Source organism: Lissotriton vulgaris, chromosome 1_2 (genome assembly GCF_964263255.1).
Source record: "Lissotriton vulgaris chromosome 1_2, aLisVul1.2, whole genome shotgun sequence".
Taxonomy (NCBI): domain Eukaryota; kingdom Metazoa; phylum Chordata; class Amphibia; order Caudata; family Salamandridae; genus Lissotriton; species Lissotriton vulgaris.
In genome coordinates this window covers 217,033,555-217,045,743 of record NC_141686.1, presented here as the reverse complement: position 1 = coordinate 217,045,743, position 12,189 = coordinate 217,033,555, and the positions used below count along the sequence as shown (strand labels likewise).

Sequence of the window (12,189 nt, the reverse complement as noted above, 5' to 3'; positions counted from 1 at the left end):
AAAAACAGTGTGCAATTGATTCCTACAGTCATGTTAGTTGCCAGCCGTGCTATAAAAAAACTTACTTCTTGAAAGGTTATACTTGGGCTATGCACGGCCAAGCTAGGTACGTGTTCTCTCAGAGTATCCCTAGGGCAATTAGCAAATATAGTAACAATGTTCATGAAAAAAGAAATATATCATTGTAAGAGGCTGTCTTTTTATTTGTTTCCTTTATTAACTTTTTTAAGTTCAACTTAGTGATCTATGATAAGGTGCTGATACCGTTGATTATTTCCTGTTATTTCTCCTAGGTAAAGTGCATTGTGTTGTAAACAAGTAGACTGCACAGTGTTCAATTGCACTTCATCACCTTGCATGTTCAACCGGTGTTTTTTTTGTTTTATTTCACGAAAACTCTGTGGCAACAAGAATGGGAATCGGGAAGCAAAACAATTTTCAGGAATTCTTACAATCGGAACTCTATTTTGTTTCATTTTAAGCAGCCATTTGATTTGACTGTTGTGGACTAAATCGTGGTGCAAGTATTCCACTGAATCTATGTTGATAATGAATATTTTTGCAGTTTCTGATTGGCACGATAACTTTATGTAATTATTTCTAATGTGAGAATTATGTACTGCTTATCACTAACATGAACATACATGAAGTATAATATATCCCACAACAATCCTGTTCTTTCCACGTGTTATTTGAGTGAGTGAAACATGTTTTCCAGACAGTTTGTGTTGGGTTTGCCTATACTTTGGCACAAAGGCCAAATAATTGTGTCAGGTTTCTATCACGTGCTAATTTCTGAAAAAATAGTAAGAAGAAACCTCCGAATATATTTTATCCATAGATTCTGCTTCTAAAAGAATATCTAACTGGCTAACTGCAGCTATCACGCATTTTTCTATTCAGTTTTTTTCAATATGGTACCACCAAAGGTTGTGCTTTTGTCAGTTGTTAATGTGTTTTATTCTGAACCTACACTGTACACCCCTTCTGTGCAAATCAGACATTTTTGCAAAGATTGGAGCACATTGGGCCATATTATCAAGCAAGGGCAATACATTATCGCCAGGAAACTGACGCTAAAGCGGTGATAATGGGCTTGATAATATGCCCTTGTGAATTCCCATAGAAGCCCAGGTTCTGATGTTAACCTGGGCTTCTATGGGAATTCACAAGGGCATATTATCAAGCCCATTATCGCCGCATTAGCGGCAGTTTCCTGCCGATAAAACCGGCGATAATGTATAGCCCTTGCTTGATAATATGGCCCATGGTCTTTTAAAAAATAAATCCACTGCGATCTGAATTAGAAAAAAGATTTATTGTTTCACATATTATCTGATTATCCATGATTGTTCTTTATGTCCGATTGAGGTTACTTTTAAGGAGTAATTCTGTTTTGGTATTAAGATGTATGAGGGCGCAAATTGAGTAAACTCACAAGAGGAGTATCTTATCCCTGGATAAGAGTGGAAGTCCTAATGTACATCTTGACATTGTGTTCCACGAGCCAAAGCGTATGTGCGTGATACATGATAAAATGTCCTGTTGCAAGAGGTCTGTCTCTAGGGTCTTGCTGAAGTGCAGGAGGTTGGGGCATCTGATGCTGAAGTATAGGCAGCGTAGGCAGAGAAGATCTATATTCTACTATTTTTCTATTTTGCAATTTATGGTTTTCAGTCTGTATCATGCCTAGTCTTTTTTTTTTACCCAAAGACACAGATCTGGAGCTTAGCTCCACACGGTTCCATGTCACACTATTCAACTCCACACATTTCCAATCCACACCACATAATTCGACACTAAAACACATAATTCAACGCAGCAACACAATTACACAACATACATTCAATCCACGGAATTCCACATTATGCCACAAAATTCAACAGTTCTCCACATAATTAAACTCCACTACGTATGTCTCCACAACACCAAATAAATACCCTTCCACATAATTCCACTCCATAACACACAATTCCACTTCACATAATTCCAGTGCATTCAATACCATTTAATTACTATCAACATAATTTCACTGCACACCATGCCACATACTTCCACTACACAAATCCCTTCCATAACACACAGGGAGAAGATGTGGTCTTACGGCTAGACTGCTGACTTTGGAGCTGGGAAACCAAGGTTTGAGCCTGCGGGTCGACTCTACATTCTGTGATTCTGGGCTAATCGCTTAATCTCCCTGTGCCTACCAACCAAACATGAATGTGTCCTTGTGTAATATAACTGGTGCTCATGTAAAGCGCTCCAATACCTTTGGGTCGAGTTTGTGCTATATAATTCTGCAAAAAAACCTAACAATTCCTAGACAACCCACACAATTCCACTGCACACCACATACAGACATGGTTAAAAACATTGCAATTTACAAAGCTAATAGCTCTAACTTAAGCAAATGCAAGACCTGTTGCATTTCCAATGCTTGTTTTATTATATAGACATTGTTGTGCCCTACTTTCACGTGCAAGGCATTTAAATGGTACACGAAAAAGGTACAAATGTCAAACATTAAGCACACTGAAATCTTGTCAGCTATGAAATTAATCGCCATACAGTCTGCTTTTGGACTAAAATGGATCCTTAACCTCCTTTTCTTCTGCCACAGTTCAGAATCTGGTCGTTTTATACTAGCGGTACCGACGCTGTTCCATTTAGTGCTCTGTTCACATCATACCGTCTTTAAAGTCAGTTCTAGGTCGTATTTCTGGAGCGGATCGGGCTCTTTTCTCGCGAACCAGGCAATCCCGCAACGTGCCGATAGGCTAGGCGACGTCAGCGCGCTGCGTGCGGCGTCACGCGCACCCTTCCTTGCCCTGGTGTTGCTGGAAACCGTTTGGGGCTGATGTCGGGGGGCTCGGGGGCGACGGAGGTGGTGCGGTCACAGCAAGGTGCACGGTCCGGCGAAGAACAGTGCGAGGGGGTGTTGCTGGTGGAAGAGACGGGTGGGGGGCGCTGCAGGGTGTTGCGGAGGGGCAGGACTCCCCTGTCTCCCCCCGGGGGCTCTGTCTCTCGCCGCAGGAAGGCCGAGTGTCCCCGGAGGAGGCGACGGGGAGTCGGGCGGGTGGCCCTACTACCTGACATGGAAGAGGAGGAGGAGGAAGAAGATGCTGCATTGGTGGTGCGGGAAGAAGACGACGAAGAGGAGGAGGAGGAGGAGAGTCCAGTGATGCCACAGGATGCGCTGGACCAGCACCGACAGAGGCTGATGTGAGTGAGTGATGTACATGAAGGGTGCGAACAGCAGGAGCACATGAGAGGGCTGCACACTCAGGGGAGAGACCTGAACGATGCACACGAGGGGTATTACCAACAGGAACTTGTGAGTGATGCACACGAGGGATGTGAAGCATAGGAGCTCGTGTGTGTGTTTGGCGTATATCTGCATTGTGAACAGCTTGACCGAGTGCTGCGCACAGGTGTTAAGCACGCTGTGTATACCAAGGATGTGAAAGAACTGGCTCTCGTGAGAGATGCACATCCTCATGCGAATGATGCATAACTGGGTACGACCAAGAGCTCATGTGAGCTGTGCATACTTAAGATATGTGCAGCAGGGGCTGGTGTGAGAGATGAAACGTAGGTTCATGAGCAGCAGGGTTAGTATTACACACTACCAGAGTCTGCCGTCTCTAAGATAGCACCCTGGTCGTGGGCTTATAAAAACTGGGCGCCCTTGCTGATGGGAGTGAAGTTAAAGATGCAGCAGGGGGTCCTATGTGTTTTTACTGGTCAGTAACTGGATAAGCAGGGACTGGTCCCTGAATACAAACATCCCCAGATCTCCCCAGCTCACCTAAATTGCCAATAGCTTTCATGCCTTACACAGATGATGGTTTTGTTGATGTGGGCCTGGGGTTGGGGGAGGATAAGGAAGGGGGGAGCTAAAAGGATATTAAAAGCATGACACGCCGTATGATAATGAAGGGCCAAAACAACTTTAACCTGGCAAATTAGACAGAAACGAACAGCCAGGGACAAGGACAATACACGAGGTAGATGAGAAGGGTGCTGCTGTTGGCGTTACCCTGGATGCTGCAATTTCCTTTGGAGTTTTTGAGTTGTTCCGGTATAGAGCGTATTCCTGTAGTAGAGCTTGCTGCTGACGAGTGCCTGGGTGACAGTTTTCCTGTACTTGGTGGGGAACCATTTGAAGGTCTTTCGGAGTAGGCAGGGCATGTGAAAGCAGAAGGACGATACAGTGTTGATTTGGGGGTTCATAGTGAGCGAGGAGTCAAGGATGATGCGGAGGTCTGTGTGTTGTCAGTGGGTGTGGGGGCGGGGGGTACAGAGTGCTGCCGGGCCCCAGGAGTCATCTCAAGTGGAAGGAGTGTAGTCCAGTATGAAGACTTTTTGGTTTTGTTGGAGTTGAGTATTAGGCAGCTTTCCTTCATTCAGGCGGCTACTGCCTTCATCCTGTCGTGGATGTAGGTTTGTTGTTGGAGAGGATCAGCTGTGTCATCAGCGAAGGAGACTATGTTGAGTTTGTGGTTTCTGACGATGGCTGCGAGCAGGGCCATGTAGATGTTGAAGATGGCCTGGCTTAGACAGGAGTCCTGAGGGACTCAGCAGTTGATCTCCGAAGGCTTTGAGTAAAATGGTGGGAGTCTGACTGTTCAGTCAGTGAGGAAGGAGTGTCTCCACTCTAGTGCTTTGCCACGGATTCCGGCATCTTGGAGTCTCGTGCAGACGTTGTGGTGGGAGACTGTGTCGAATGCGGCAGAGCGGTCCAGGAGGATGAGGGCTGACGTTTCCGCTCAGTCGAGGAGAGTAAGTATGTTGTCATTTGCGGTGAGGAGTGCCGTCTTGGTGCTGTTGCTTCGGTGAGACTTAGTAGTTTTTCAGAGGTACAGAGATCTGTGCATGGAACGAAGCTTACATTCAGTCTGACTCTGTGGAACTGCTGGTTGGACTCCTTTTCCAAACAACCATAGGGTTACACTTCTAAATCCCGCAGGACCTCACCGGAAGAATTTCCAGGGAAGGAACTTGGAGACTCTGAGTGTCAAACTGAGGCTAACAGGAAATTCCAGTCACAGTTGCCACTCTTGCAGCGTGTTGTGACTATATAGCCACACAGGAGGTGTGGCCAACTAACATTTTGAGTAAACTTGCATATCCTGCTTCCAAGAGGGAACGGGTCCGGTCCTTCAGGGTTCCTGTCCTTTTCTGATCTTCCCCATGTCCAGAAAGCATTCTGAGGAGGGAGCCTTGGGGTTCCATATCTATGGTTTGTACTACCTAGTGGGTGGGGTATCCCTTGGGCACTCCCTAACAAATGTGGTAAAAGTTCCCAGGCCCTGTCCTACCTACTTTCTTCAGTAGTTTCTGTTTGCCCACAGGCCCAAAATGCAACGTGTCAGGCCAATTCCCAAAGTATTCAACCACTCTTTACGTGGGCTACTTTGGATGTGCAGGAAAGTATGCTATAGAAATTAAGTGTCCTTCCACATCTATCACTGAAATCCAGTTTGAAGCAGGCTCTCCACACCCAACAAGAAACGAGACAGATGTCTGGTTGTCGAAGGACTCCGTTTTCCCTTACAGGTAATACACAAGAATTGCATTTGTGTCACTTTCAAGGTATCAATCTGTTACATGGAATTCAGACAGGTCTTTTGGGTAGATATGGACACCGTTGTGTCAACAGGAGGGACAGCCGAGCTCAGAGGAGTCTTTCCTGCCTATTCAGATTGACCTGTCAGTCAGAGTGGTCTATTGTGTGGTACCTGGAAGGAATTTCACTCTTCATTAAGTGACAGCTAGAGGCTGGTCAGTTACTGGAGAGCTAATGCACATTAACTTCACGAGCTTCAAGCAGGGTAAAGATAACATTTTTTTAAAGTTACTTTTCCATAATACCTATTAAAAATCCAACTTCACAATTGAATTGTATTTTCAATAGCTATTAAAAATTGTGGTTTAATTATTGTTCTAGGTGGTCCTCAATCAGAGATAGCAATGTTATCATTTTAGACTGTACTGGTTTTCTGTATAGGATAGTCAAGCCTGACCCATTGAAAATATCATTTGAGGTCTTGTTACTGTAGGGACATGGTGACATTAATTTTCTACATTGCCCACTATAAAATAGCATACACTCTACTTTATGTGCTACAAGGCCTATTTTTGTTTGTCAAAAAGGATTATTCGGGCAGGTTGCACTGCATGTTTCGATCTGCATGTTTTTCACTACATCAGTCGTGCTACACATGGTAGGCCTAAAGCCGTGTTTCCCAGATGCATATTAGGTGCTGAAGTCTATAGGTGATATTTACCTTCTAGGGCCGCGTGCACTTTCTACTCCATGAGCTAGGTACTAATACGCAAATACATGTGTTAATTGTGAAAAAATTGGTGTAACGATGTTCAAAGGGGAGCACAGACACGTTAAGCCATCAAAACTGGGGCCATAAAAGATGAACAATATGGGTTATACTTGCAGAAGAGGCAGATTTCCTATACTTGTCTTGTAAGAAAATTGTGGAACGCTATACAGCATAGCCCAGATAGGACAGCTAGTTGAGCATAGAGCAAGTAGCAGTTTTCCTTATTTTAATCTCATCTTCTCTAAAGAAGCCTGCGTGTAATTGAAAAAAGAATGGCATTCATTTTCTGCCCATCCCCAATCTGTTACTGTTTACCCCACCAAATTGAATGCTAAAAAGTTGTCTATCATGTATAAACATCAATAGCTTGGCATTTTTCCTTGTACAGTGGTCCCATATGGATGGAGTGGCTACTTCCTTGCTATATTTGCTTATCATTTTTAGGTATTGACTAAAAAGTTGTTTTTTCGGTCAGTTATCTAAGACCTATTGTGTACAATATCAATTCTTGAGAGTGGGCTTTTTTTAAGTCCATTGCTTTTCAATGGTTGGCTTTTCTGTCACTCATTTATTCACTTCTTCAATGGCTTTCCTTCCTCTTCTTATGCTTGTCTGTTACCTAAAGCATAGCTGCCATTGATCCATGGCTCGCATCTGGATTCAGTTTTTTCGAGTTTTTTGAGCATTCCGTAGGAGTACATGTGTTTTCGAGCTCTCCCATGTGCTTCTTCCTCCCCAAGCATGCCTGCCTGCTGTGTTCTCAATGTTTCTCTCTGCCTCTCCCATCTTATCTCTAAAAGCATAGAAACAAGCATATTTCCTACAGGTTTTAACTAAAGAGCAGACTTGAGTTGATTTTGTTTAATCTCACGTGTTCCACATGCAGCACGGAAGCCTAGACTTTGGCACACACTGGATACTGCACCTTGCTCGAGTGTGAGGCATATGGTGTACTTAGCATTACTAGAAAGAAGTCTCTTCAGGAGGCCCATCAATCAATCAATATGGGGTCCGTAAAGCACGCTACTCACCCGTGAGGGTCTCAATGCACTAGTGGGGGGGGATACTGGGGGAGGCAACTCTGGATCAGTCGAAGAGCCAGGTCTTGAGGTCCTTCCTGAACGTGTGCAGGGTCGGGCGCGCCTGACGTTCAAGGGGAGCTCATTCCAGGTCTTGGCTGCGAAGTAGTAGAAGGCTCTCCCGCCTGTTCTGTTTCTGCGGATGCGGGGGACCTCTGCCAGGGCGAGGTCGGCGGAGCGGAGGTTCCTCTTGGGTACGTGGAAGGATATTCTATTGTTGAACAGAATTTGGTTGCAGAACCATCACACTCGTGGTTACTGTAAATTGTAAGAAGGTAGTAAATGTATGTAGGTGCAATTTGAGATCTTCCTTCTGAGTCTTGGAAGAAATGATAAAGTGGTAGGTAGCGTTATTCCAGCAGGGAATGACGTCCTCAAAAAGCACTCAGAAAAACAATTTCCTTTCAAGGTTTAGAATTTTCAAAATAAAGTTTTTTTCAATTTATCATTAGTTTCATTTGCAATCAAATGTTAATTGTTCATCATTTATAATACATAGCCCATTGCATTTCGGGCAATTTTGCCCTTCTTCAGGGGCATAGTTATTCTGTAGGAGGAAAAATAAATACAACTATAATGACAAATATACATGGTGATTAATGATTATTCAAATTAGCATTGAGTTTCATGACACTTCATTGAGAACCTTCAATTGAAAAATAAATGAACTCAGTCTCGTCTGATAGCCCAAATGAAACACTTGTTATTTAGCAGCATTATAATTGTAGAAAACTAAACGCGTACATGTACGTTAAAGAAAAATTATAGAAGCACAATGATCCCCCATTTTAAGAACACACAAAAGCGAACAGAGTAAAGTGATGTTCATACCTTGGTTCTTAAAGATTTTTGGTTCTAATTTAAAGATTGTTCGATTGAAGTACGGGCCTGTAAAAAATATTGGGAATTGTAACCTACAATTCGTAAGAAACTAATTCAGGCAAACAATAGTCGGTCGGTAAAGACTCGATAAAAAACATACCCTGAGTTACGGCTGCAGCAGCTTGCTCGGCTGTCAAAGATATTGCAGTCCAGTATTGCGGGCAATGTTACGGGCCGAGTTCTAAAAGTTAATCCACAAACCCAACCATTAAGGATAGATTGGCAAAGGTGCAAAGAGATTAATACTGAAAGAGGTGTACCAAATGGGTCGTCAGCGTTCACTCACCCGTGTGAAAATCCCGGTGAACGGTTTTCCTATCGAGCACGCCGTGGAAAGCAGCGTGTAAAGCAGCGTGTAGATAGTTGGTTGCGGACTCTGCCGCTTTTACCCGGAAGTATGAGTTGCAGTTCCGGTGGAAAAGGTAGTAAAAATCAAAGCCGGACGAATCTCTTCAATCATCACACGCACACCCATAGGTGGCGTGAAGTTAAAACGATATACATGCGTGAATAGGCAAGAAGGAAAATGCATTTCAAAAATAGAAAGTAAACCCGCAGGGGGACATTTGAATTAAAAGGGCAAGACGAAGGTGATGCATAACCGTGTAAAAAAAGATCTACACTAAGCTCCACTGCCAAAGTCCATAGTCAAAGACCACATAGGTAATCATATGTAATTAAACACTGATAAATGTCACTGAAAACAATTCAAAATTAATTCAAAATTATTTACAGTTTAAACCATTTCAAAATGGATAGCAGTTATTCATAGTTCATATAAAACAAGTATAATTTTTGGAAAGCAGTTTTATAGGAAGCAGTTCAGATCCATCCGGTAATTGAGACCCTTCGGGTGACATGTATTTAAGAAGGTCATCCAAAATATTTCCCTACGCAATAGAAATTGTGTGTCGTCTCTGCCAGGTAATATTGGTATTGTTTACAAGATCAAAAATCTCAACTGGCTTGAAGTATGATTGTGATTATTGAAGTGGCTTGCCAATGGTGATTTGCTGTTTTTGGTTCGAATGTTACTCTTATGTTCGAATATGCATGTCTTGATTTTGCGCTCGGTTTTTCCAACATAAGCCAGGCCACACGGGCATTTAATGAGGTAAATGACGTTGCGACTGTCACAGGTGGCAGTGACACGTAATGAAATGGGAGTGCCTTTGCTTGGGTGTTTGATTTCTTTGCCCTTGATTATAGCGTTGACAACATACATTAAAGATACCACTCACTTCTTAACGATTCTGGAAGATCATAAGGTATTATTCACCACTGACATGCTTCTGTGTACGATTGATGTTCAATCATTATACACTTCAATCCCACATAACTTGGGATTAGATGCCACTGCATCCTTTTTGATGCCGTCTGACATGGACGAAGGTCTGAAAGTGTTTATTATGGAACTATTGAACTTTACACTTTATCACAGCTACTTCGTGTGGCAAGATCAATATTTCATCCAAAGCTCTGGAACTTCCAAGGGCAATTGCACCGCACCGGCGTATGCCAATGTATTCATGCACAGATTTGGACTGGACAATATTTTGTGCAAGGACCACTGGATAAAGAATTTACTACTATATAAGAGATATATTGACAATATATTTATCTTATGGAAAGGAACACAAAGTGAACTGTTGCAAGCAATAGAGACTCTAAATCACGTAAATGACCGGATTAAATTTACCCACAACATACAAAGACATCAAATATCCTTTTTGGATGTACTAATACAGAACAATGAAGGAAGGCTGGAAACCAGCATATTCACTAAAACCACAGACCGCAATAATTTATTACATTTTCAGATTTTCCATCAACCTTCTTTGAAAAGACATTTACCCTACTCACAACTGTTAAGAATCAAAAGAATTTCTACTACAGAGGAATCTTTAAATGTAAGTGTTCAAACATGTATTACAAAATTCAAAGAGCGAGGGTATCCTGTGGAGATTCTTGAGGAAGCAAAATTAAAAATTATGAAAACAGATCGAGCACTATTACAAACTTATCCAAAACCACTCAACCAAGAACGGATGGTATTTATTTCAAAATACTCAACGGAAAAAGACCATGGCATAAAATCACTCCGGATTCCTTTGAACAAACCTGGAAAGAGCCAATCATCTCTGACTCTGACAACATCGAATCGGCTCTATCCAAACTAAATAACATTTTCTGGATACCATTAATTCTTTAGCTCCTCAAAAGACTGTCAAAAAACCTTTAACCACCAAAAAAGAAACATGGTACTCCGAATCACTAAAAACAGAGAAACAAAAATGTAGGAAGCTGGAAAAACAATGGAGAAAGAATCACTCTCCCGCCAGCAAGGAACTGTATCAGCAGGCTATATCTACCTACTACAAAAACATTAAAAAGGCAAGAAAAACAATGGAGAAAGAATCACTCTCCCGCCAGCAAGGAACTGTATCAGCAGGCTATATCTACCTACTACAAAAACATTAAAAAGGCAAGAAAAACTTGCCTGCTGTCCCAGCTTGATGAAGTCGCCAACTCTACAAGAGAATTATATAAAATCCTTAGGACTTTTACCAACCCCTTGGCTTGCGAAAGTCCTGACACTTTCTCACAAGAGTTGTGCAATAATATTTCCCAATTCTTTGAGGACAAAATCGACACTATTTATAACAAGATCCTGGCCAAACACCCTAAAAATCCGGAAGACCCCAGTACTTTGTGCAATGAAACTTCCATAGGGACCCTTACAGTCATTCCAGAAGTCACACAGAGTGAAATACTTACACTTTTAAACAACATGAAATCTGGCTCCCCTCATGGTCTTCTTCCTGCTAGGCTAACCAATAGCCTGAGCAGATCATTATGCCCAATCATTACAAAAATCCTCAATCTCTCTTTCAAAGAAGGTAAACTCCCACAACAGTGGAAAGAGGCTGTGAATCCGATACGTAAAAACACCACCGCTCCCTGGACGGAACTTTCCAACCTCCGCCCCATCTCCCTTTTGCCCCTCCTGACTAAGTTGGCTGAGAAATTTGTTAACACCCAGATCTCCAGTTTCATAGAAGCGACAGGGGGCCTGGACCAATCTCAATCTGGGTTCAGGCCCAACTACAGCACCGAATCTGCACTCCTCTCCGTGACCGATAACATCAAGATGTCACAGGATAGAGGAGGCTCGATGATTCTGGTGCTGTTAGACCTGTCAGCTGCTTTTGACACTGTATCACATAAAATCCTGTTGAACCGACTACAAGGAGTGGGCATTAGAGGTCAAGCGCTTGCATGGCTGGAAAGCTTCCTCTCTGGCCGCTCACAATCTGTCAGCCTGGGCCCCTATCATTCCATCTCCAGGGCGCTCACTAAGGGGGTGCCACAGGGCTCATGCCTAAGCCCCACATTATTTAATGTTTATGTGGCCCCCCTTGCTGAGATTGTGAGGAAGTACGGATTCACACCAGTGTCGTACGCTGACGACACAACTCCTCTACCCCTTCCATGCCCCAAACATTAATGTCAGGGATAACTTTGCGGAAGGTATGAGGGCCATCTCCAACTGGATGGCCTCCAATTACCTCCAGTGTAATGTCAGGAAGACAGAAGTGATGCTCTTTGGGAAAGCTAGCATGCTCTGGTCTCCCGACTGGTGGCCCCAGGACTTGGGACCTGTACCCTCCCCAAAACCAACCATCAAAAATTTGGGTGTGAAACTGGACCAAAACTTAACCCTAAAAGATCATGCAAATGTAATTGCAGGAGCCTGTTTTCATACCATTGGACTACTCAGGCGAGTCTTTCCTCTTTTACCGGACACCTACAGAAAGACCCTGGTTCAGGCCCTTGTAATAAGTCGCCTTGACTATTGCAATGGACTTCTGATACAAGCCAATGAG

The 12,189-nt window shown here is 43.1% G+C and overlaps 1 protein-coding gene across 2 annotated transcripts in view; it reads left to right on the top strand.

Annotated features, from left to right (window-relative positions):
• Positions 1 to 2,795: 2,795 nt before the first annotated feature.
• The window catches only part of LOC147735036 (E3 ubiquitin-protein ligase ZFP91-like), a 134,552-nt gene continuing 125,158 nt past the window's right edge, over positions 2,796 to 12,189 (top strand). Inside the window, exon 1 of one of the 2 annotated variants that reach the window (XM_086953136.1) lies at positions 2,796 to 3,222. In XM_086953136.1, the coding sequence (XP_086809262.1) occupies positions 2,858 to 3,222 (365 nt within the window). In that variant the 5' untranslated portion in view covers positions 2,796 to 2,857. The remainder of the gene's footprint in view (positions 3,223 to 12,189) is intronic. The other variant, XM_086953137.1, reaches the window with a different exon arrangement.